The 24750-nt window shown below is 45.0% G+C and overlaps 2 protein-coding genes across 4 annotated transcripts; both read left to right on the forward strand.

Moving 5' to 3' along the window:
- The first annotated feature begins 3871 nt into the window (after positions 1–3871).
- LOC145523409 (serum amyloid A protein-like) lies at positions 3872–6498 on the forward strand. Of its 2 annotated transcripts, none has more exons than XM_081533645.1 (3): positions 3872–3959; positions 5793–5931; positions 6333–6498. In XM_081533645.1, the coding sequence occupies exons 1-3, from the start codon at positions 3872–3874 to the stop codon at positions 6496–6498; spliced, it is 393 nt and encodes a 130-aa protein (XP_081389771.1). The 2 variants fall into 2 exon arrangements, with proteins under 2 accessions (XP_081389771.1, XP_081389772.1); XM_081533646.1 differs by having other exon boundaries at positions 6447–6498.
- A 5388-nt stretch (positions 6499–11886) lies between these two features.
- On the forward strand, positions 11887–24092 carry LOC145523408 (serum amyloid A-3 protein). Of its 2 annotated transcripts, XM_081533643.1 has the most exons (6): positions 11887–12164; positions 12832–12927; positions 17789–20353; positions 20915–21006; positions 23275–23413; positions 23804–24092. In XM_081533643.1, exons 4-6 carry the CDS (start codon positions 20916–20918, stop codon positions 23967–23969), a joined length of 396 nt encoding a protein of 131 aa, XP_081389769.1. In that variant the 5' UTR covers positions 11887–12164; positions 12832–12927; positions 17789–20353; position 20915; the 3' UTR covers positions 23970–24092. The 2 variants fall into 2 exon arrangements, with proteins under 2 accessions (XP_081389769.1, XP_081389770.1); XM_081533644.1 differs by lacking the exons at positions 11887–12164; positions 12832–12927 and having other exon boundaries at positions 20275–20353; positions 23813–24092.
- The last annotated feature ends 658 nt before the right edge of the window (positions 24093–24750 follow it).

Genomic DNA, 24750 nt, shown 5'->3' on the forward strand with positions numbered 1-24750 from the left:
AGAGAGAGTGGGGGAAAACATGAGCAAATGCCTTTATTGTGGTTCTGTGGAAAGAAAATGAAACAGGGTGAGCAGGTTTAGGGTTAGCTAGTTTGAACACCTCCAGCTGGCTCTTAGCATAGGGGCTGGTTCCTAGTTGTCTAGTTTCTGGCTCTAGAGCAATTAGGGCAGGTGGATAGAGGCCCAGAGTGTGAGAGCCCCTTAGAGGAGGTGGTTGAGGTATGACTGACTTGGTTAGTTTCCATAGAAAAGGCTCACTCACAGGTTAGTTTACTATCACAGATTACTTTACTGATCTCTAAGAATTGGCTACCTCTGGAAGAAGCAGTCCCTCCAGGGGCAGGGAGTCCCCAGGATGTGAAAGCATCAAAAACACAGATACAGAACAGAATATTGCAATTAACACAACTTCTGAGGCACCCTTGGAGTGACTCGGGCCTCCTGCTGCTGTCAAATGAGCCAGGCTGCATGCGGCCCTTGCCAGTGGATGTTGGAGCCTTGCCTGGCTTGCTTTGTCATGTTATAAATCCCTGGAATCTTGCTTCCTTGACCTAACTGTCTCCAGTCTCAGTCAACCCAGCAGTCCATTCTTCCTCCTCTGCAGATTGGTCAAGAACCTAGTGGCCTCTCCATGGCAGGTTCTACTATGTTCTAGAGTTCTCATCAGTCAAGTACAAGTGCCTCCTCTTTTCTCAACTTTTACACCTTTTTGCCCCCAGCCTGCCACTCCACAATCACAACCCAGACAGTACACTCTCTAAGTCCTCCACCACCTGCTTGTATCCATCCCAGGGAAATTTTCACTCCCTAGTGTGTTCCATTCACTATTCACACTCCTCTTTCCCCAGCCTGCTCCCCACCTCAAGTAACAAACCTGTTCCTGGACCCCACAGAGCACTGGCCATGCTGCTTCCACTGGTGCAGGGAGGATGAGAGAGGATGTCCACTGGGTCCTCACCTTCTCTGTCCCATCTCTTGTGAATCATCCCCAGGTGTGGCCCAACATCATTTTAACATTCCCCATAGGATGGTGAGGCAGAGGATGGTACACACACTGCTCCATGGGCACCCGTTACTTGATGTGAGATTATTTCATCCAGACCTGGGGTGAGAAGGATCTTTAAAGCTGTGTGGATCCCCTTCCCTGATGCCTGTTTTGAACATAACTGGTACTGCGAACAGCTCTCAGTTCTCACAGCCCCAGGGATGCCCTCTGACCTAAAGACACAGACACAGTATTCAGAGTTGTCTCCCCACTTGGGGTAAATCTCAAGCTCATGCAACTCAGAGACTAGAGCATGTCCCCTTTTGGCTCTTATTTTTTAATTGATATCATTATTCATGGCTCTTCATTCATCCATAGAGAATAAATCTGTTGGGTTCCTAAAAAAATTCCACTGAGAATTTTTGATTAGCATTGAACTGAATTTATAAATTAATCCAAGGAGAATTGACATCTTTACTAACATCCTCTCCATGAACATGACATTCCCACATCCTCACTTTTTATCCCTTAACAAACTTAAATTTGTTCTGTAAATATTCGTGTATTTTTAAACCTTTTTCCCTAGATAGTTAATGCTTTAATGTTATTTTGTGTTGTATTTTTTAGCTGTTAAAAATTAGTGTAGAGAAATACAAGTGATTTTTTTATGTGAAACATGGCAATCTCACTGAATTCTCTTAAAGGCTTTGTTGTGCACACGTGCTCAGTCATGTTCAAGTCTTTGCAACCCCATGGACTAGAGCCCACCAGCCTCCTCTGTCCATTTTATTCTGATGGATTTTCTATGTAAAAGGTCGTATCATCTTGAAATAATGATGGTTTCATTTCTTCTCTTCCATTTCTTACCCTCCTTCTGTTTCTTGTCTTAGCAGTGGGCAGGTCCTCCAGGAGAATGCGAAACTAGTTGATCTGAAGAGGAATCCATGTCTTATCCTTGGCCTTCTTGAGAATGCACCTGAGGTTTCTTTTTTACACATAATATTTGCTGTAGAGCAACGATTCTCAAACTGTTTGGCCTCAGGGTCCCATCACACTCTTAAAAATTATTGAGGACCTCAAAGAACTTTTATTTATGGAGACTCTATCAGGATTTATCACACCAGAATGAAAAAAATGTTTAAGAATATTGAAACACAATAATTTATCATGCATGCTGTTATGAAGTTTTATGATGACTGAGTTAATTTATGAAAAACTCTTTGCATTGTGTCTAATAAATGGCCAAATCAATATAGATAATAATAAATCCATTATGTTAACATAAATAATATATTTTAATGAAAATAATCTCTTTCTAAAACAAAAAAATAATAATAACAAATATAGTAAGTTTACATTTAAAAAAATTTTTAAATATCTGACTTAATCAAAGATAGTTGGGTTCTCACATCTGACCCTGAACTTGATCTGTCATAATACATTATTTGGGTTGAAGTATGAACCCAAGTAAGGTGAAAAAATTCAACCTTACACAGAAACATAGACGGAAAAGGGCAGAGCATTTTAACAGGGTTTTAAGATAATTCAGGCTATTCTTTGCTATGATACCAAAACTTGACAAGTGGTAGTTTCTTAAAGGTCAGTTGAATGCAGAAATCTAAAACTGTATCAATAAACCTTTCACACCCAATACATTCATGAAAAAATGAGACTGAAAAAGGAAAAGAATATTACTGTGAAAATAGTTCTGATATCATAGACTCCCCCTGAAAGACTCATAAGAGATCCTCAGGTTTGTGACAACTGCTGCTATAGATTATTGACTTAACCTTTATCAAGCCTTTATCAAAAGGTTCTCTTATTTTATTATACTTCTTTTTCAATAATCATTAGAAAGTGTTGACCGTTATGAAACACATGGCCGAGAGACTGAGAGGGCTTTCTGTGCCCTGGAACTGACAGCTCAGCACAGGCGCACGGAGCAGTGGAAGAAGCTCAGGGCACCCATGAGGTTCCCTGGGGCTGGTCTGTCGGTTTTGAAGCTCAAGGGCTTCGGACATGAACTCAAAGGATTTACTTTCTAGCAAGGACCACCCTGAGGAAATGACCAGGAAAGCAAAGTCCAGGCTGGAGGAGTTATCCCTAACCACATACCTTCCAGCAGCCTGGAGGCCGCCATCCTGGAGCACCACACAGCCCAGGTGGCCCTGCCTCAGTCCCTCCACTGCTGACAGGACAGCGGTCTTCCCGATAGTGGCCACCAGGCAGATCAGGCCTCCCTCATTTCCTCAGGGTTGCACAACCAGGGAAATGACCTATGGATGAGGACAGACATCAGTGTCCGGTAAGTCACCCTTTGCAGATATGTAGGAGAAATGACCTGCAGGGACTCTTCCCGGGCACCAGACCAGCTGTTCTCCTCACCCTATGACCCCACCAGGGATGGCTCAATATAAATACAGCCACCTCTCCGCAGCAGGCAGCGACCACCCGCTCTGCTCCACTGGGGATCAGGTGAGGAACCACTTCAAGGAGCCATTTCTTTGAAAACTTTTACTTTAAAACATAATTTTTCTGATTTCTATTTCTCCTATATGCGGTCAGTGCTGGCCGAGTGGTGCATGGGAAATGCTTTTAGATTAATGACAGGCTGCTTTAGTAAGACACAGCTTGGACCCAACTGTCCTCTTCTTCCACCAAAGCCATCTGGGTGACCTCTTAGAGAGCCTTGGGTTCAAGGTCGGTGGGTTCAGAATTGAGGGCTTGAGGCTGTGAGTGAGGTCCTACTGCAGTGTTTCCTAGTAGGACCACTGAGAGTCCAGTGGAAATGAACACCCAGTCTCTCCTTGACATACAAACCCCAAAGCAGATAAGAGTGCAAGGCTTGTCCGTGTCTCCCTGACCCTCTCCTTTCCTTTCAGCACAATGAAGCTCTTCACAGGCCTCATTCTCTGCTCCTTGGTGCTGGGAGTCCACAGCCAGTGGTATTTCTTCCTTGGTGAGGCTTATGAAGGTAAGGCCGATAGAGGGGCGATGGTATCCTTGGGCCTCTAGGCTTCACCCTAAACACCCCTGAGAGTTGGAGCTGTTGTCCTAGGAGGTATTGCCCTATGTGGTAAAATATGACAGGTGCTTTTTTCAGACAGATTGGAAAGCACAGGATTTATGTCCATCAGGTACTAGAGAAAGAACGAGCATCATTTCCAGCTGAAATAGCAGTTTGAGTGGAAGACACAAAAAGTCTGAAATCGAATGAAATTTCCCTCAGACCAATTGCATGAAGTAGGGTGAAAGCGATCCATGTTCTCCTCTCCTGTCCCTCCACCCCTACTCCTCCCTCCCTCCCTTCCTCTCGTCCTTCCATTTCCTAGTTGGAAAATTCAGAGACCTTCCGAGCACCTTGCTTGTGCTTCCTATACTCAGTGACACTGTCCCCGCTTTAGTCTGCTTCCTATCTTTTTCTAGCCTTTTAACTAATTAATACAAAGTGTGTGTGTGTGTGTGTGTGTGTGTGTGGAAACCTAATAACAAATTTCAAGCCTCCAGAAGGAACTCAGCTGTTAATGTGCAGTTTAGAGGGACCCACTCTCCTGCTCTGCCCAGGGCTGGGGAGTTTTCCAGGACACTAGCAGCACTGACTGGGGCATTTCCAGGAAGACAGGGGCAGTTCTGGTCAAGCTGGGACAGTTGGTCACCTACTTACCTGCAGAACACCTCCGTGAGGGGGCATCTTCCTCCACCTGAAGGGGAGAAAACCGAGGCTTAGAGCAGCCGAGTCCGTCGCCCAGGGACTGAGTGCCCGTCAGCAGGAGGCAGGACAGAGGTGGGAACCCCGCTGCCCTTGAGGCCAAGGCTCTCACCGAGCAGCCTTCTCCCAGCACCACTTCCTAAAGCCGGGGGCTGATCAATCTTGGCTGCAGTTTGGAGTCACCTGGGGAGCCATGAAAACTATTGCTGCCTGAGACTAGCCCAGAGACGGGAAGGTGATTGGCCTGGGCTGTGAGGCCTCAGGGGATTTTCAGTATCTCCCCAGATTATTGGAAAGTGCAGCCAGGCTGAGGAAAAGACCCACTTCTTCAAGCAGCCCACATCATCAGTACCGTCCACTAGAAAGTTCTCAGGATTCCGTTCACTCACCTAACACGCAGGGGAATCAAGTCACAACTGATCCTTTCCTGAGGCAGGAATACATTTCTTAGGCATCAGAGCAGAGGAGCTGTATGTCTGCCGCTTTCTCAGAATCTGTCTCGCATGTCACCTCCTCGCTCACCCACGTGCCCCAGAGCTTATCATATGCAGCTTCCTCTGCAACAGTGGTTCTGGACCCAGGGCAAAGTTGTGTGAGGATATTTGTTGTGGGGATATTTGGTGATGTTTGGGTGCATTTTCGGTTGTCATACTGGGGAATAGTTTGAGAGGTCAAGGATGCTGCTAGACATGTTATAATATCCAGGACAGCCCTGAACAACAACAATGTACCTGGTCTCAAATTTCAATAGAATGCTGTTGAGGAATCCTGTCCTATAACTCCCTCTGCCCTTAAACGGATCAGATAGAGCCCTCATTGAGATGCAGCACAGAGAAAGCATCACAGGGGTCAGACAAACATGTCCCACAGCTGTAGCCCCTCCCCCACCTCACCCCACCCCAATGACTCTCATTCCGGTACCAGGAGCAGGCAACTGGGCATAAGGAACGCTCTTCTCACCTTACAGCATCTGTAGTGCTATGACCACAGGCTGAAACTGAGTCAGTAGAATATTTTTCCTCCCTTGATTCTTCTGTAAGCTGTGTCACAGTTTTCTCTCCACCTGGTAATCCTTACTCCACGTGCTTTGCTTTCCAGGGGCTAAAGACATGTGGAGAGCCTACTCTGACATGAGAGAAGCCAACTACAAAGATGCAGACAAATACTTCCACGCCCGCGGAAACTATGACGCTGCCCAAAGGGGACCAGGGGGTGTCTGGGCTGCTGAAGTGATCAGGTACCAGGGCCTCTGGGGATGCACGGATGGGGGAGCAGAGCTCGGCTGCCTTGGACAACCTGGAGGGGCCAAGCCCTGGAGAACTTTCCTGTAGGGCTGTGGGCCCTTCTACTATTAAACACCTCCTGCTCTGTGCCCAGTGTGAGGTCTGAGTGGCTGAAGAGCAGAGCAAGGCTGGTGAGACAGGCGACTCTCCACCCTCCCCCTATGGGTTGCTGTTTACCCAACATCAGGGGACTTGCAGGGCTGAGGTGGTAGTGCCTGGGGACCACAGGGTTGTAGCCCCTGTTTCCTTGGCTCCTCTCAGAGTCATTGATCCCTTGGAAAGAGGAGAGATGGGGAGGGTGGGGCTGTGGCTCATAGTCCTGGATTAATCCCCTCCCTGCCCTCCTCCTTTCCAGTGATACCAAAGAAAATATTGAGAGAATCATAGACCCTCTGTTAAAGGGTATGACCAGGGAGCAGGTACTAGAGGACTCTGAGGCCGACCAGTCTGCCAGTAAATGGGGCCGGAGCGGCAAAGACCCCAACCACTTCAGACCTGCTGGCCTGCCTGACAAGTACTGAGCTGCCTCTCTCTCTGCTCAGGAGACAGGGCTGTGAGTCCTCAAGGGCAGGGACACTGACCTAGAGAGTTCTCTCTCCACAGAAGACAGCAGATCTAATAAATGCTTAAGAGATAGAATATTGAGAACCGTGTGTCATTCTTTGGTATAAGGACAGCCTGTTAGTTCCAGGACTGATGGCAAGACACCCATGTGAAGGCTGAGCCTGTGGCTGTGTGTTTGGTTCACAGACACAATCTTAGCGTCATTCAGGACAGACCCCCTCTCCAGCCTTCCCCTAATCAGACCCACTCCCTCTCCAGGCCCCTCTGTTACACTGGGGCCATTTCCAGGCCCTTGTCTGTCAGGCCTTCTCACTCCCTGCAGTTGTGTCCTGTCACCTTCTGTGTCCCAGGTCTAGTCCCCTAGCTTGTCCTCAGTGCTCTCTGTGTGGGGTCAAGGGACACTGTCCTAGAAGGTAGGACTGTAGAATTCTGTAGAATTCTCTTGGGACTAAGCTATGAGTCACACATCACTGCGCCAAAAACAGGGAAATAGTGTCACTGAGTTTTGTCACCCCAGGAACTGAGACACGTACCCAGAGGTGCCCAATAAATGTTTGTGGAACTGAACATGTTGATGGAAACTGGAGTCTTCAAGTCAGACTCTGGGGAGAAAGGCCTCCTGCACCATATGGAAGGTTAAAGCTCTGTGGAGGGTGGGCCTGTGACTGTAGGGTCCCAGGAATGTCCGGTCACCTGTACCCCTGCCCTGTGCTCACATGACCCCGTTGAGCCCCGGTACTCTCAGGACCCGTTTCCCCTCCTGAGTAAGCCTGAGCTGAGAGAGCACTGGCCATCACGCTGGGCTCCTCAGTGGCTGGGAGCCTGACTCTGGCACAAGCCTGGGCAGCCCCACTGCCCACTTCTTCCTCCCCAGTCATTGTGTTGCTGCTTCAGGCCTCTCTGTGTCCAGACTCTCCACTGCCCAGCCGGTGGCATCCTGACCCCACCTCACTCCAGGCCTTATCCCCAGAGATCTCTTCCCAAATCAAGAAGGCACATTTGCTTTAGGAAGCCCAGTCTCATGACACCTGTCCTGGAAACTGCATCTTTGACTCTAATTATTTCTCATCAACACCAGAACCAACCCCTGACTCAGCTGTTAATTAATTTCAGCTCATTTTATCTAAGAAATCATTCTCAGATGAGTTTCCCTTACCTTTATCCTCACTACTTTTGGATCAAACAAAATACTATATTCACCTCTTGAGTGAATGTCAGCTATGAAGATACACATTTCCAATGCAATTTAAGAGGAGCCTCCTCAGCACAGACCGATGGCGATCCAAACTCTGCTGGGGTGTGGGAAGCTGAGGGATAGTAATTATAGAGGTCGCCATTTTCTTTCATTGCAAATGTTCTAACTCTACATGCTTTATTTGATTTACCACAAAGGCTTTGCAGTTCTCAGTTGAAGAAATGAGGCTTGGAGGTAAGCGATCTGGATCTTGCTCCAGGTCACACCTGAGGTAGGTGAGCAGCCAGGATTGCAGGCCAGTGTGTCTGACTCCAGGAGAACAGGGATGTGCTCATGCACGGAACAGAAGTGGGGACTCTCTCCTCCACGGATCTCCAGCATGAGAGCCCTTGTGCTCAAGAGATGCCTGACTGGTTACAGACACACCACAGCTTGTTCTCCTCATGTGAACAGTGCCTCGCAGAGTCCTTACCCTCAGTATCTACTTCCTTAATAAATTCCCACATTGAAAACCCAGACTTCAATCCATGTCACTCTTCACTCTTGCACCTTTTCCTCTTTCTCTTTATCGTCAAACTTGAGAGTCTGCCCACCTGCACGTTCTGCTTCCTCACTTCTGACGCACACCAGCCTGATCTCTGTCCCCACCACTCAGCAAAACAGCTCTGGTCACCAGTGACCTCCAAGGTGCCAAGACAATTGACATGTTTCTCTTCCTGTATCAGGAGGACTCTGAGCCATGCTCAGCACAGTTGTCCTCTCCGTCCTGTCTGGAAGTAAACAGTATCTCTCTGTTGATGGCTCTGAAAATTATCTCTCCTCCTGAGAACCTCATTTCCGAGCTCCGTGCTTATATAACTGATTGGCCTCTAGACATCTCTGATCAGATGACTTCCAGAGATTTCACACTCAATGTGTCCCAAAGGGAGCTCCCATCTCCCCCACTGGAATTCTTCACACTCAGGCCCCTCCATTTAAGTAAATGATCCGATTATTCCCACTGTTCCTCAGTCCAGAAATTGAGGAATGTCCTTGATGCTTCCCTTCCCTTTACCCCACATCCAGTCCACTAACAAGTCCTGTGATTCAACTTCCAAAATTCATCTCTAGTCCATCAGCCTGCTGTCATATGCATCTCCGTGCTCCTGGACACATCATTTCTCACCTGGGTTCCTGCAACAGCTGTCTAACCAGTGTCCCCATCTTCGTGGCTTCCCACTCTGCTTAAGTTGACTGTATCATTTTTCATCTAAACCAAGTCACTTTCTACTGAGGAAAAGGGCATTACTGATGATTATACATGGATGGCAGGAATAAACTGAAACTGCCTGGGTAAAACAGAGCATGTATTTACTCTACCTCTCAGTCTAGCAAACAAATCAGATCATGTCTCTTCCCTGCTTAAAATTCTTCCATGGGTCCCCATTTCCCTCAGAATGTAATCCAGCGTGAGCTGTCCCTGGCCACCCTCCAGCATCATCTCACGCCACACCCTCCCAGGCTCCCTGTCCTTCCATCTCACCAACAAGCCAAGCTTTTATTTGGCACAGGACCTTTGCATATGACATTTTCTCTGCTCAGAATACTCTTCTGCTTGCTCTTCACATGACTGGGTGTTTCTCACCTGTCTCTCCTGAGATCACTCTTTCTTGGGAGAGGCCTTCTTGATCATCCTGGCTGATCTACTCTGGTTATTCTGTGCTTTTTGCCAATTTCCATATGTGGGTTTCTTGTACTAAATTTCTGGTTTATTCTTCCGAATTTTTTTTTATTTTGCTTTGGTCCATATTCCTCCCTTTTATTATATAATCAGTGAGAGAAGTGACCATTTCTTTCTTGTTTATATCTGAATATCCAGTCCTGGCACAGAATGGAATTTCAACGAGTGCTTATTGGAAATTAATAAATGAATAATTGAATTCATGTATTGTTTATTAGTAAAAAGTTTTCTTTCCAAGAAAGCCAGACTAGCTTTAAGAAACAGGAAGGAGCTAAGGAAGAGGGAGAGGCTGAGATGAAGAAGGAACAGTAGAGCCAGGGGAAGCAGGAGGCAGAGGATCAAGCCCACAAGGGATGGTGGACCCCCAGGGGAGCAGAAACCTCTCTGGCTCTGAGAAAGAGACCAAGGTGAAGATCCTAGGGTTGGGAAGCGGCACATGTGAGAGGAGCACATGGAACTTGTGAGAAGCCGTTTGTAGCTGCTCTTATTGCAGGTGACTCTCCCTGGGACTCGTTACACTCCAGGGTGTCTGCCCATTTTCTTGTCTGTCTTTAGAGCAAGTAGGTAGGAAACCCAAAGCCAAAGGCATGTCTCTCCTCCTGTGTGTCATCCTTGTATCCACAGTGCCTGTCACAGTGCTTCACAGATAGTCGTTGCTTTATGAATATCTGGTGAAATGAATGAATGTAGTCTGAGAAGAGGTATTGTTCAGAAGTGGTCAGAACTGTGAGGGGGGTTGGGAGTTGTACAAAGTATAGATGTGGTTTGGATCTGCCAAATGTGGTAATGGCTCACACTGAGGTGACTGCTAAATCTGTACCAATCTCATTCTAAGATATCAGTCAAAATGATATAATTTTACTTCATGATATAAAATATTTAATTTTCTCTAGCAATGCTTTTCACATTCATAGAAATAAAAATTAGAAACCCCATATGCAAATAAACTATTAGTCACTGTAGTAGCTGAAGAGAAGCCTTGGGAGAAAGGAAAGAATATTTTGAATTTCCAAAGTATTTTGTTGACTATCAGAGGGGCAAGTTAACAGAGAATATTCTGTGAGACTAGAGGAAGGGAGAAGGGTCACACTGCATGTCTCTGACTATAGGACCTCTAGATTGAAAGATGCATTAATATTTATACACCATCAAGAAAAAAGATGTTACCATTTAGATTCAGGCATAATGTTCAGACACAACATTTTCTTATCACTTTGTATGTTTATTTTACACTTACTAGGAGAGTTCTTTTAATGTAGACATAGATTTTAATCTTACATCACTCTTGTGTGTAAACAAAAAGAAAAGTATACACAAAATTAACCCTAGAACAATGACCTACTGAAGTGTCACCTCACCTGGCCCAGCACTGCCTTTTCTATAACCTCACTGGTCTTTCCAGCGGATTCCAGTGGACCCCCCCAGAATGACCAGGGTCCTCTTCTCTTCTTGCAGAGATGGCAGATGTAAAAGGCTCACCCCATCTCCTTCCTAGTCACACTCCACCACTACCTTTGCAATTATATTGGCATGAGCGCTCCATCTTTAGAAACCTCCAGAACACAGCTCCTGCACATGTCAGCTCTCTTAAGAACTCCTTACCACACTCCCTTCTGCTTGGAGAGGGGCATCAGAATGAGCTGGTAGTGTCTGCAGTGAGCACGCACCCGGCTGAGAGATGAACAGGCATTCTTGTTTTCTTCTTGGCACCCTGAATCAATTTCCAGAAATCACCTGCCTCCACAAATACCGTACTCCCCAGGAGACTGACAACCCTGCCATCTCCCCTCCCTCTCCTCGGGCATCTCCTACGTGGACCAGAGGTGGGATGGTGGGGGGAAGGCGGGGGTTGACTGTGGAGGCCAACGCTGCTGCCTCTTCCTCAGCTTTGGGAGCTTACCACGTCTGGCGCTGCTTCCTGGATGCCCTCTCTAGGGGATGGGGTACTCAGAGCCACTGTCCTCAGCTGTGGGTGATGGAAAAGAAGCAGCACTCAAAAGCCTGTTTTCACACCTGGGTGCCAAGGGAGCTCTTGCACAATTCTCTAGTTTCCCAGGTTCACTTTTTGGAATCTGTAATTATGGGAAAGAGCCCGGTCTTCTCTGAGAACAGTGTGTTCAGTTTACACACATATTTATTACCATTGGAGTCCTGTCAAACCACACTGTGTAAAACATGTTTGCAAACTCTCCTGTGAGTGACTCACTCGTATGTTTCCTGAAAGAATTGGGCAAATGGACAAGAACTCGGGCTGGCCAGAGTGCCTCGTTCCTGAACCATCTGACCTGGCAGGAGCCAGTGCACTGAGACCTTCCTTTACTCTCTGCAGGGTGGACTTAGGACTCTCCAAAATAGTCTCACGTGGCATCTGAAAAAACCTCCCTTCACCCTTCCAGTAAAGATGCGGACAGAACTCCTTCATCCTTCTGTTGACTCTTCAGCTCCCACTTCATGCTCCCCCAGGACACGGCAGGAGCTGGGCCAGGTCCTGGGTATCTGAGACAGACAAGACCAGTGCTCTCACGTGAGGAACATTCCACTGGAGAGTTATGATTAAGCTAATCAGTATTTAAGAGAACTGAATTAAAATATATCGTATATTTATTTATGTGCCAAAACACGCAGTGTGAGCTCTGTGATCTGAGGCTAAGAATCCCAAGGCTCCATCCTCACAGACTAGATCTGAATTTCAGCTTTCACTGTGACAGGTAAGGGTAGTAACATGCAAACATTATCATGGTAAGCTGTGAAGTGAAAAAGCAGAACATAAAATGATAGTATTATACCACCCTGTTTCGTTTATGTGTTCATATGTCTACATCTACTTAGATAATAGACTGAAAACATAAAGTTTCTACAGAGGTTCTTCCTGCCCCTCCCCCTCTCATCCAGGCTCAGGAAATTAGTATTGCTTTTATTTTTGTCTTTATACTTATTTTAAATTGTTCAAGTTTCCTCACTGAAGATGTTCATTCAGTGAGATTCATCAAGCCTGGCTGTGTAGAGGTTTTTCCTAGGCACTGAGTATGGTTATAAAGAAAACCAACAACTTACTTCCTGTCCTCATTGGGATGAGATAAGGAAAAACAGCAACTGTCCATTTACACTGTAGTTGACCTATATATTCCTTTCTCTCTACACGCACACCCCACAATAGCACTAAATGTGCAAACATATATACGCACATAAATAATGCACATGAATTAATAAAGATTATGATAAGATAAAAATTGATAAAGGTGTCAGAGTCACAAGTAAAAATTCATAATGGAAAATAATAGGGAAAGGACATCAGTAATTTTCATGTTCTATATTCCATTTATTATTAAACCTATTCTTAGCTTTTCTTTTCCATGTAATTTCTTTTTCTCTCAGGACTGAATCTCTTTCAGAGTTAAACAGTGTGGTTCGAGCACTTGGCCTGGTAAACTATATGATCTACTAATCTCTGGAAAAAGAATTTTCCCCAAGGTAAGAAATAGAAAATATTCCATCTCTCCTGCAGCTATAAGAACAGCAAATAGAAGAATAAAACCTGTATCAACAAAGGAGTTTTTTTTTTAATGACAACAACGAAAGACACATCAGAGATAGTCACTATGTCCTGTGACAGCAACCCTCTAATATTTTATTTATAATTTAGATATTAATTTATGTCTTTGAAGCAAAATTCTTTTCTGATGGAAGCTCTTAGCCTGGAAAAGTGGAAAGCTGGTTCAGGCCAAGGCAAGAGCACAGAGCCAGGGAAATCCTCACCATTGCTGTAGGGTGTGTGAGCTGGGCTGCCCTCCTGGACAGCAGACTGACACTTGACTGGGAAACTAAGGGTATGCACACCTGCTCTGTCCCTCCTGTGAAATACATGGCACAACACAGATATCATTTGTATTGATCTGACACTGACAACATGACCGCTTGTTGGTTTATTTCTCTGGTTACTAATGATTTGTGCGTCTCTTTGTGAGCATATTTCTCATTGCATGTTGTCTGTAAACTATTTTTTTTCTAACACTTCATCCATTTTCCTATTGGGTCTGCCATCCTTTCCTTATTGACTCATAGAAGTTCCTTGTATTTTTGAAATATTAATCCCTTGCCATATTTTAGATATCTTTTCCCATTCTCTATCTACAACTATATTCTTATTGTTGATGTAATCAAATTCACCACTTCCTGATTTGGGGTTTGTGCCTTTGAAATCTAAGAATTTCTATAACATCTCTAGATCACAAATATATTCTTTCAAATTATTATTAACTTTATAGTTTATCTTCACATTTATGTATTTAATACTTCTAGAGTTGACTTGTGTATGTGTATTAGGTAAGGACCTAATTTTCTAGGCAAGAATACTGGAGTGGGTTGCCATTCCCTTCTCCAGGGAATCTTCCCAACCCAGGGATCAAACCTGGGTCTCCTGCATTGCAGGCAGATTCTTTACCATCTGAGCCATCAGGAAAGCCCTGTTAGGTAAGGGCCCATCTTTATTTTTCTCTTTCCAAAACTATTAAACCATCCTATCTTCAATGATTTGTGATGTCTTCTTGATCATATATTATACATGTGGCCCTAGCTCTGCACTCTCTATTCTGTCCCATTGGTCAATATGTCTTTAGTTGAGCAAATACTAATTTTATTACTGTATTTTGCTGTTTATCTTAATGCCTGGTATGGTAAGTCCCTCTTGTTAATACTCTCCTTTTTTGAGGCTGACTTTTCTATGCATGGACTTTCATTTCTCTATATGAATTTTGAAGTAATCATCTTATGTTTCAGAAAAACTCAGCTGAAATTTTCAGTATTAAATGTGTGAATTAACCTGGGGTCGAATCAACATCCTAATGTTAAGTCATCCCATCAGTGAGCTAGAAACTTCTCTCCATGTTTGAATCATATTTTATGGTGTTTGTTAGAGGTCTGACACCTTCTTCATTGCAGTTCTGTGAATTACTGGTGAAAGTAATTGCTAGGAATTTTATAGTTTTGCTGTTACTATGAATAGTTTATTATTTTTAGTCATGTTTTCTATTTGGGTATTTCTACTATGGAAAAACCTGTTGGTTTTTGGATCAAATGTGAGCCATCTTATTAAATTTCCCGATTAATTGTAGTAATCTGTTGATTGTGTGGCTTGGAAGTTTATGATTATACTAATGAAAATTTTTTTTACACTTTTAAAAAATTTATCTATTTTTTAATTGAAAGATAATTGCTTTACAGAATTTTGTTGCTTTCTGTCAAACCTCAACATGAATCAGCCATAGGTATACATATGATGACAGTTTTATCTCTGCCTGTCCTATTCTTATATCTCTTCCTTCTATTTACTATGGCATCGGTCAGGGCTTCCAGAACTGTGTTAGACAATAGTGGTGAGAGTGAGCATTCTTTGCTCATTCCTGATCCTTCAAGTGATGGGCTATACAGAGTGAAGTAACCCAGAAAGAAAAACACCAATATAGTATACTAATGCATATATATGGAATTTAGAAAGATGGTAACGATAACCCTATATGCGAGACAGAAAAAGAGACACAGATGCATAGAACAGTCTTTTGGACTCTTTGGGAGAAGGTGAGGGTGGGACAATCTGAGAGAATAGCATTGAAACATGTATATTATCATATGTGAAACAGAACACCATTCCATGTTCGATGCATGAGACAAATGCTCAGGGCTGGGGCAATGGGATGACCCAGAGGGATGGGATGGGGAGGGAGGTGGGTGGGGGGTCCAGGAAGGGGAACGCATGTAAACCCACGGCTGATTCATGTCAATGTATGGCAAAACCCACTACAATATTGTAAAGTAATTAGCCCCCAACTATAATAAATAAATTAATTTAAATTTTTTTAAAAAATTTTCCATTATAAAACATGTTAATTTTATTAAATTAATTTAATTTTAATTTTATTTCATCTTACTTTTATAAAATTAAGAAAGTTCCCTTTGAAATGTAATTTTCTAAAACATTTTTTCTCTTTTAAAAAATTCTTATTGTTGATTTATAATGCTTGTTAGTTTCTGCTATACAGCAAAGTGTATCAACAAGATATATATCCACTATTTTTTACATTCTTTCCACATATAGATCACTGTATTGAGAAGAGTTCCCCCTGCTATACAGCAGGTCCTTATTAATTATCTATTTTATATATGGTATTATGCGTTTGTCAATCCCAGTCTCCCAATTTATTCCTCCTCACCCCCTGCTTTATCCCTTGGTAACTACAAGATTTTTTCCTTACATCTGTGACTCTATCTTAAAGGATTTTTTAAAAGAAACATAACTTCAGCTTTATCAAACTCTTTTTTGATCAAACAAGATAATACTGTTTTTCTCCTTTAGGCTAATAATGTGGTGAATTACATTAATTATAATCATAATGTTGACCAATTCTTGCATTCCAAGAGGAGACCTCACTCAGTTATGAGGAATTTTTAATGCTCATATTTAGTTTGGTAACACTATGCTCTGTTTGAATTGTTTGCACCTTTAGAGGTGAAATGGGACTATTGTTTTCTTGTATTGCCCATCTCTTACTTTAGAATCAAGTTACTCTGCTTCTTTAAAATGAGCTGTACGTCTCTACTCTTGATTAGTTTTCTACACCAACTTGTTTTTTTTCTGGTTTTTTATTTTAATTGGAGGTTAATTACTTTCCAATATTGTGGTGGTTTTTGCCACACATTCACATGAATCAGCCGTGGGTGTACTTGTGTAGCATGCTATTAACTATTCCCTGAGATTTTAGCAGACTCTCCTGGAAAACCACTGGCCTTAGTAGGGGTACTGGGGAGAAGAGATCTGCGACAGCCACTTTCGCTTATTTAATACTTAACTAACTTCCTAAAGACAAATATGTTTCTTTGCACCAAAAAATAATAAATAAATAAAGGCTGTTCCTTCATCTAAATTAGCAAATTATGTGCCACCGTGAGTTGATTAAATGGAGATCTGAGGCTCCATATTAAGTTTAACTTTGAACCAGGAAAGAAGAATTCAGATTAATCTGACTCACTTGGGTCTGTGTGGAGAGTCTACCTCTGTGAACTGGTTTTAACCAGCTCAGAATAATGCTGCTGAAGACCTTTTATGCTGAGAGATACTAGAGTCATTACAAAGGGTTTCATGTTGTGCTGTGTTGTAGCTGTTGTTGGTGTTGACTGTTGTGGCCTCTGCCAGAAGTCACTGGGTGTACAGGCGTGGAATGCAGGCGTTGTCCTAGGTGTGAGTCGCCAGCAGTTGGCTGAGAGGAGAAACGTGGTGGGTCTGGTCTCTTAGACGGTTGTTTCCAGATTTGGAGTGACGGGCGTCAGATTTGTGTGCGATTCTAGGAAGTCGGTCTTTCCTTATGACACCAGCAGTCAGTGGAGGCTGTTTTCCTACACTCTTGGGCCAGGGGCAGAGTGAGGAGCCCCCCAAAGCAGAGATGACCCCCTCCTAGCAGGTCACCTCAGAATCAGGTCTGCTGCCCTCTACCAGATAAACATAGAGATCCTCAGGAAGCTCCAAGCAGCTGTGTAGTATGTTTCCTTCTTCTGATGTGTGAATTCCAACCCTCACGTGTCATTTTTTTTTTTTTTAGAGGAAAAAAAAGTGCAACCAAATAATCAACAATGTACACAGCATTAATAACTCCTTCAGTGCTATTTTCTTTCAATCTCCCTGGTGAACTGAAGGATGAAGAGGAGGGAGGCCACCTTTCTAGTCCTAAAGCTGTGTTGCTTTTCCTTTGGTAAACTGTGAACTTCACAGGCCTGTCTCTCTCTCTCTCTCTCTCTCTCTCTCTCTCTCGCTCGGGGCTATGTAGTAGAATTCCAGGTTTGGCTTTAGAGAAACTACACATCCTCCCAACTGCTGGTGAAAGAAGCGCTGTCAGTGTGAGGAGAGACTATCCCCTCTTCTCCTGCAGCTGCAACAAATACAGGAGGTTTCTCTCTATCATCAACTTTGGGACCTAGGCCCCAAGTGTTATTCATGATCAGGGTATCCTGTGGGGTTTTGGGTTTTGGTTGCAAAGCTTTGGTGTTCTTCTCTTCCACTTAATTATAGCAGAAAATGAAGGTCTCTTAAACCTCTCAGTAGTCTTATCATACATGGCTATTAGGGGAGGGGTACCTTCTAATATATTCTATAAACCAGGTCTCTTTCAAAAATAAAACAATTTGCTAATTGTCACTCACTATTAACTATTAATCTGAGACAAGAGGCACCAACAGAGACCATCTCTGCAAACCAGGACACAGCTTCTCATGGAAGACTCCTGGGAAATCCCTTTAAGGCCTGAAGACTCTGAAATCACCATAACAGGACAGTTTTCTTTTTCAGGAGAAACAAGTAAAAAGAGCTGACCACTACTGTCGTCTATTGTTCTAAGCATGGCCCTGCAAGGAACTGAGTGTTCCTTCCAAAGACAGAGTGCCGTAAGTAACAAGGAAGAGAACTTGCAATGCTTGTCTTGGCATCTAGAAATTGTACTTGCTTTGTCTCTAATGATTCTATCAAATAAGAAATGACTGGGATGATGCAAGAAAGTGGGAAGTGGAATTCCAGTATTGAATGGTTCCAAATAGAATCAAAGAGTTGCAAAAGAATGTGATCACTGGCCCATGATTTCTGCCCCAAGGAAGGTAGAAGAAGGGATGTGGACATCGCAGCCCCCCCTCTATGGAGCAGCCCCAGGGCACGTCCAGGGCCGATGACTATAGATGGTTGACAACACCCCCTCTCCCCACCATGTCTACTCCTGGGACCAAGTCAGCTAAGCCAGCTCAGGGACCTAGACTACCCTGACCTCAGGGAACCCCAACTTTCCCAAGGAGTGTAAGTTCTGTTGAGAATATTTAACTATTGCTTAGCTTTGCCTTGGATAAAAACCAAACAGACAGAGCAATCCTTTAGACAGTTATCTGCCCTACATGTTCACCTCATTACACCTCATTACATAAAATACGTCCCCGACACAGAAAGAGGCATCATCCTATTTCTGAGAAGTTCTAATCTAAGACAGGGCTTCTCAGGTGGCTCAGTGGTAAGGAATCCGCCTGCAATGCAGGAGACGTGGGTTCGATCCCTGGGTCAGGAAGATCTCCTGGAGAAGGAAATATCCACGCACTCCAGTACTCTTCCCTGGAAAATCCCAGACAGAGGAGCCTGAGGGGCTACAGCCCATGGAGTCGCTAAAGAGTCGGACACGAACTTAGTGACTCAGCAACAACAACAAATCTAAGACCACGGTTCCCAGCCCACGTGTCATCCTCGCCTGGTGTTCTTCCTCCTGGGCCAAGGCTCTTCTTTCTAACGCCCTGCTCATATTTCCCTGAGTCTTGTAACAAATTGGAAATGCTTCACCTTCTTTCTTCTCAGGATTACTACTTGAGCACAAGTCCCATGTCCTTCCAGACTCTAATTTACCATCTCCCCACGTCTCAGTTCGCATGTCTCCGAGATTTGCTTGCATCTGTCTTGGAGATCACTTCCCTGTGTCTCCAACGCACGGCTCACATCCTTCTCTCCTGTGAGCACTCCAGGCAAGAATCCTGAGGCGGTGCTCCTGGGCTGGGCCTTACTTGCCCTCCTGCTGTCCTCGGGCCTCCAATCCAGGGTCCCACTGTCAGGAAGAGCAGTTCCATGTCCTCTGGGTCCCCACCATCTCTGACATATTACACATGCATCATCCCTTCTCCTCTGGGAAATCCAGTGACCTTTGAGATTTCCCTTTTGGATGAAGAGGCAGAGATGGGGCAAGGAATTCATCAGAGACGCCATCCCTGTGAGAGCACCTGCATGAAATTTCCTCCCAAGATTACCTTCCTGAATTCACAAAATAAAGCTCAGTCCTGCTTTTCTGATTGCTACAGCTATTCTCTGACATCATAACCTCCAGCATTGTTGTGATAAATCGCTTTCTCTGTATCCTTCCTGAACCTTCTATCCTGGTAATTTAACAGATATCTGGCCTTTTCCTGTTCATATTTATGGTGTCATTTCTGCACGATATCATAGCAAATTTCCTCACTGTAGTTCAAACTTCCTTGGATTACAATGACCTCTCAGTATAACCTACTGTTATGACCATCAACAGCACCTAATCATGAATACCCTTGAATCTGGAAGACTCCCTTTCCAGAGCCGAATCCACCCCCTGTGTGTATTGGAAGTTTGCTTTTTCTGAGTTTTATCTCCTTCCTTTCCTGCTGCTGTACCCTGATGTCGCAGCTTCATCCTGAGCTGTCCCTTATAAAGGATCCGTTCTGCTGTTCCATTTGCCCTGTTGCTCACATTCTTTACTCAACTCTCTCTTTCTAATGTTAGTCTTTGGAATTCCCAGGTGGCTCAGATGATAAAGAATCCACATGCATTGCAAGAGACCCAGATTCAATCCCTGGGTCAGGAAGCTCCCCTGGAGAAGGCAACGCAGTATTCTTGCCTGGTATCCTTGCCTGGAGAATCCCATGGAGAGAGGAGCCTGGTGGGTTACAGTCCATGGGGTCCCAAAGAGTCGGACAAAACTGAGCAACTAAGCACACACACACTTCACAGCCAAAATCAGTACATTACAGTGAGGGTTGAAAAACATATTTTTCACCTGGAGTGAGACTAGAAACGGCCAGGAAAAAGCCCAATATGCTACATTCTGAAAGTTTCCAGATTGCACAATCTAGGAAAATTAGATGTGAGTGAAGAATAACACTGCTGTTTTGAATGCTGCATTCTGGTCAGGAGGGATTTCCCAAAATTTGTTTCCTTCTTTGTTTTTTTTTTGCTTCCACCCCATTTCTCATTTGCTCCACTGGCCGAGTGTCAGTATATAAAGCACCGGACCGTCTCCCAGGCAGGCAGCACAGGCAGCTCAGCTTCAACAGGAGCCTCAGCAGGAGGGCACGGCCAAAGGTGAGGTGCTAGAACTTTCCAACACTTTTCCTCTTCGGAGACTTTCTCTTCACCAGCATTCTTGTGCTGCAGCCCAACTCTCTGCTTCCTTCTTGAATCTACTATTCATTCTGACCATTAGAATCCACCAGATATGAGCACTTCAGGGAGTAGGGCTCTCCTCGTCTGCTTCTTCTGTGAAGGCAGTGATGAGGTGAGCACGCGGTCCACAGACACCTGTGCCTTGTTCACCTCGTCTCACATCACAGAGAGGCGGCATGAACACACTGCTCATGGCTTTGGGAAACCTGCAGTGCAGCTGGGTTTCCGGCTGATAGAGGATGACTGGACTGGAAAGTGGTTTATGCTAAAAGCACGTTGCAATCCTTCATGCAGGAAATCACCAGGATTCCCAGGATTCAGTGGAAATGAGAGCTGGATCCTCTGTGTTACAAACTATCATCTATCTATCAAGATAAAATTCAGTGGGATTTATGTTTGGAATGTAAGAGTGTATCTACATTACAACCCAGCCCCAAGCCCTATCATTCTTGGTTGAGTCTGCTCATCTCTCTGTTGCAGGATGAAACTTTCCACGGGCATCATTTTCTGCTTCCTGATCCTGGGCGTCAGCAGCCAGAGATGGGGATCATTCCTCAAGGAAGCTGGTCAAGGTAAGGACCAAGGGATGGGCCAAGGGAGGCTGTGTCTGCTTTCCCAGAATTCACCTTAGCAGAGGACACGTCCCCACAAGGCAAAGGCCACAGGTGGGCAGAAAAGGAGCTTAGATTTCATGGTAGCACTTCCCAAGGCTTTCTGGCCAGCTTTTCACTCTTTTGGGGGATCCCCAAGCCCGAGGTCATTTAAAGTTTGGGCCCCAACTTTCAGCAGGAGTGAGGAAGACATCTGGGGTTGGGGGGGAGCGGTGCATGTTCCCAAAATACCAGGAAGGCTCTGCTGCCCCCTCGCGGGCAACTAGAGATGGCTCATTTCCAAGTCTCCTGTAGCCATGAAGTGGGAGCAACCGCGGAATACTTATAACTAAAATACCTGATTTTTTAGTAGCTAGTCCGGACTGTCTAAGGGCTTTACAAGCAGGAATCGACTCGTTTTCCTCCTCAGGGTTTAATCCTTGAGTCCTGCAATGTAGGGACCATTACCCCTTATCAGAGAAGCTGCGGCCCCAAGAGATTAAGATAAGTTCCAACGTCCTCCAGCAGAGCGGGATTGAACCCAGCATCCTGAGACCTTGCTGTTAACCTCGGCCCTTCCACTGCCTCCCAGACAAGAGTACGTGTGGAGGGTGAGGGGTCTGTGAACACGCGTCCTGCTCTTTATCTGAGCAAATGGCAGAGAATGGGCGTTGGTGCCTTTGGAAGGAAACCCGGTAGAGTTCCCCTCCCCACAGTAAATGGCACCATGAGTTTCCTCGATGATGGTACTACTGAGGCCGAGACCTGGCGAGAACCCTACAACAAGAGACATAGACCTGACTAGACAGAGCAAACTGGCCGTAATTTATTTCCCAAAACTATTTGGTGTTATCATTTTTCTGTGATAATTACTGAATAATTGTTTTAAGAACTTGCTCTAAATTCTGTCTAAATTCACACAGACCCAGATAGAAATATCTTTTCATCTCTTGGGTCAGTGTTGTTCAAGGGGCCCTCTAGGATGACTTGCATGAGAATCACCCTTGGTCTGGGTGGCTTTGTGGAATGCAGGTGCCTGGATGCACACACAGTCCCTTCCCTGAACCACAGTCCCTGGGGCTCTCTGCAAATCTGTCCATTATTAAGCACCCCACTTGATTTTGTGTGCAATAAATATTGAGAACCACTACCTGGTTTTGCACCCAAGGGACAAATATGTTGTGCATTTGGAAGTACTTATTAAGCAACTCTAGACTAGAGGCAACTATTTAAATCTGTAACTCAGAGTGAATAGCTATAATAAGAATATCATAGCCCTCAAAAAAACTATTTTTCTGAACAACAGAAATAGCTAATACCTAAAATAAAGATAAGTTATCTCACAGAGATATTACATAAACTATGATTATAATCCACATTATATTTTCCTCTTTTCCCTAATGAGCTAATCTTTTAAACCTTTGCCATATTATTTTATCTAGGCTGATTTTTCTGTCCATGCCTCCCTGACCTTCATCTTACTTTAGTTCCTTTATTTTTTTTTTTTCCCCTACTCATCTAAGGACCAGAGGGGTGGTAGTATAGTAAGCACCTACAATGTTCTATAAACTCAACCTGTATTTCCCCAGTTCTTCTGCATAACCACCCTGAGGGAGGCATTACTCCTCCATTTTACTGGAGAGGACACTGAACTTTAGAGCTGGTGATTCAGTTGCCCTTTTTCTGCATCTGATTACCCTGTTTCTTCAAAGCCCTCTTAGGGAACTCACCTTTATCACCTGCTGATTGAATTCTGACGGTTGCCATGTGCAAACATGCCCTGAGTATTCAGATGTACTCAGGCCCGAGTTAGTCCCCAGGGCTGGATTTCTCCCCTTGACCAGGCTGGGAGTATCCTATATCCACAGCCTTTCTCAGTATCGTCCTTCTTCTCAAGCTCTGGTCAGAGCCTTTCCTGCATCTTTCCAGGTGGAGGTTCATTGTATAAGCAAACATCCCTTAGAGAAAGAGCATCGACCTCTCTTCACACACATCACACACCTCCAGAAACAAAGTACCAACAGACCTAGAATGAAATCAAACAGCATAAAATTTGCACCAAGTGTGATACTCACAGCTTCAGACCAGGGAGGTGAGTGAGAAGTAAGGAAACATTCATTTCAAGCCAATATAACAATTTCCAAGGGCTTAGTCGAAGGCTGAGACCTAGAATCAGTGGGAGAAATTACTTATTTCTCTCTTTCACCAAAACACGATCACATTCATCTCATCACTTTCTTTTCTTCCCAGGGGCTAAAGACATGTGGAGAGCCTACTCTGACATGAAAGAAGCCAACTACAAAGGTGCAGACAAATACTTCCACGCCCGCGGAAACTATGACGCTGCCCAAAGGGGACCAGGGGGTGCCTGGGCTGCTAAAGTGATCAGGTACCAGGGCCCCTGGGTTGCGGGGATAGGTGAGCAGAGCTTGGCTGCCTTGGACAACCTGGAGGGGCCAAGCCCTGGAGAACTTTCTTGTAGGGCTGTGGGCCCTCCTACTGTTAAACACCCTCCTGCTCTGTGCCCAGTGTGAGCGCTGAGAGGCTGAGGAGCAGAGCAAGGCTGGTAGGACAGGTGACTCTCCACCCTCCCCCTATGGGTGCTGTTCACCCAGCACAGGGCTGAGGTGGGCTGAGCCCAGGGAGCCTCAGGGTTGTAGCCCCTGTTTCCTCGGCTCCTCTCAGGGTCATTGATCCCTTGGAAAGAGGAGAGATGGGGAGGGTGGGACTGTGGCTCATAGTCCTGGATTAATCCCCTCCCTGCCTTCCTCCTTTCCAGTAACGCCAGAGAAACTATTCAGGGAATCACAGACCCTCTGCTTAAGGGTATGACCAGGGAGCAGGTACGAAAGGACTCGAAGGCCGACCAGTTTGCCAATGAATGGGGCCGGAGCGGCAAAGACCCCAACCACTTCAGACCTGCTGGCCTGCCTGACAAGTACTGAGCTGCGTCTCTGTCTGCTCAGGAGACAGGGCTGTGAGTCCTCAAGGGCAGGACACTGACCTGGAGAGTTCTCTGTCCACAGAAGACAGCAGATCTAATAAATGCTTAAGAGATGGAATATTGAGAACCGTGTGTCATTCTTTGGTATAAGGACAGCCTGTTAGTTCCAGGACTGATGGCAGGACACCCACGTGAAGGCTGAGCCTGTGGCTGTGTGTTTGGTTCACAGACACAATCTCAGCATCATTCAGGACAGACCCCCTCTCCAGCCTTCCCTAATCAGACCCGCTCCCTCTCCAGGCCCCTCTGGTTACACTGGGGCCATCTCCAGGCCCTTCTCTGTTAGGCCTTCTCACTCCCTGCAGTTGTGTCCTGTCACCTTCTCTGTCCCGGTGTCTAGTCCCCTAGCTTGTCCCTGGTGCTCTCTGTGTCGGGGCATGGATGCAGCCACAGGAGGATGGATGGTTGGATCCTCCTCCAGAAACTGCCACCTTGATCTTCTGTTCATCACTCAGCAGCACCTACAAGTCCAACTATGAACCACTTTCTTTCTGTGCATCCAGAACCGCCTCCAGTGCTGCTTCCCTTTACTCTATTTTCCTTGCTTTATAGAAGCTCCTAGGAACAAACATGTTAAGTGGAGGAATAGTGACAACATCAAAATTCAGAGCCAGGAGGCTTTGTTTGCTTTGGATATGATTCACGTCCTTGAGAGGAAGTCATTTTCCCCTCCTGGTCCTTTCTCAACCCAGGGAAGCCAGCAGTAGTTACTTCTTATTGAG

The sequence above is a fragment of the Giraffa tippelskirchi genome, chromosome 10 (assembly GCF_054371585.1).
Source record: "Giraffa tippelskirchi isolate mGirTip1 chromosome 10, T2T-mGirTip1v1.2.pri, whole genome shotgun sequence".
Classification (NCBI taxonomy): Eukaryota; Metazoa; Chordata; class Mammalia; order Artiodactyla; family Giraffidae; genus Giraffa; species Giraffa tippelskirchi.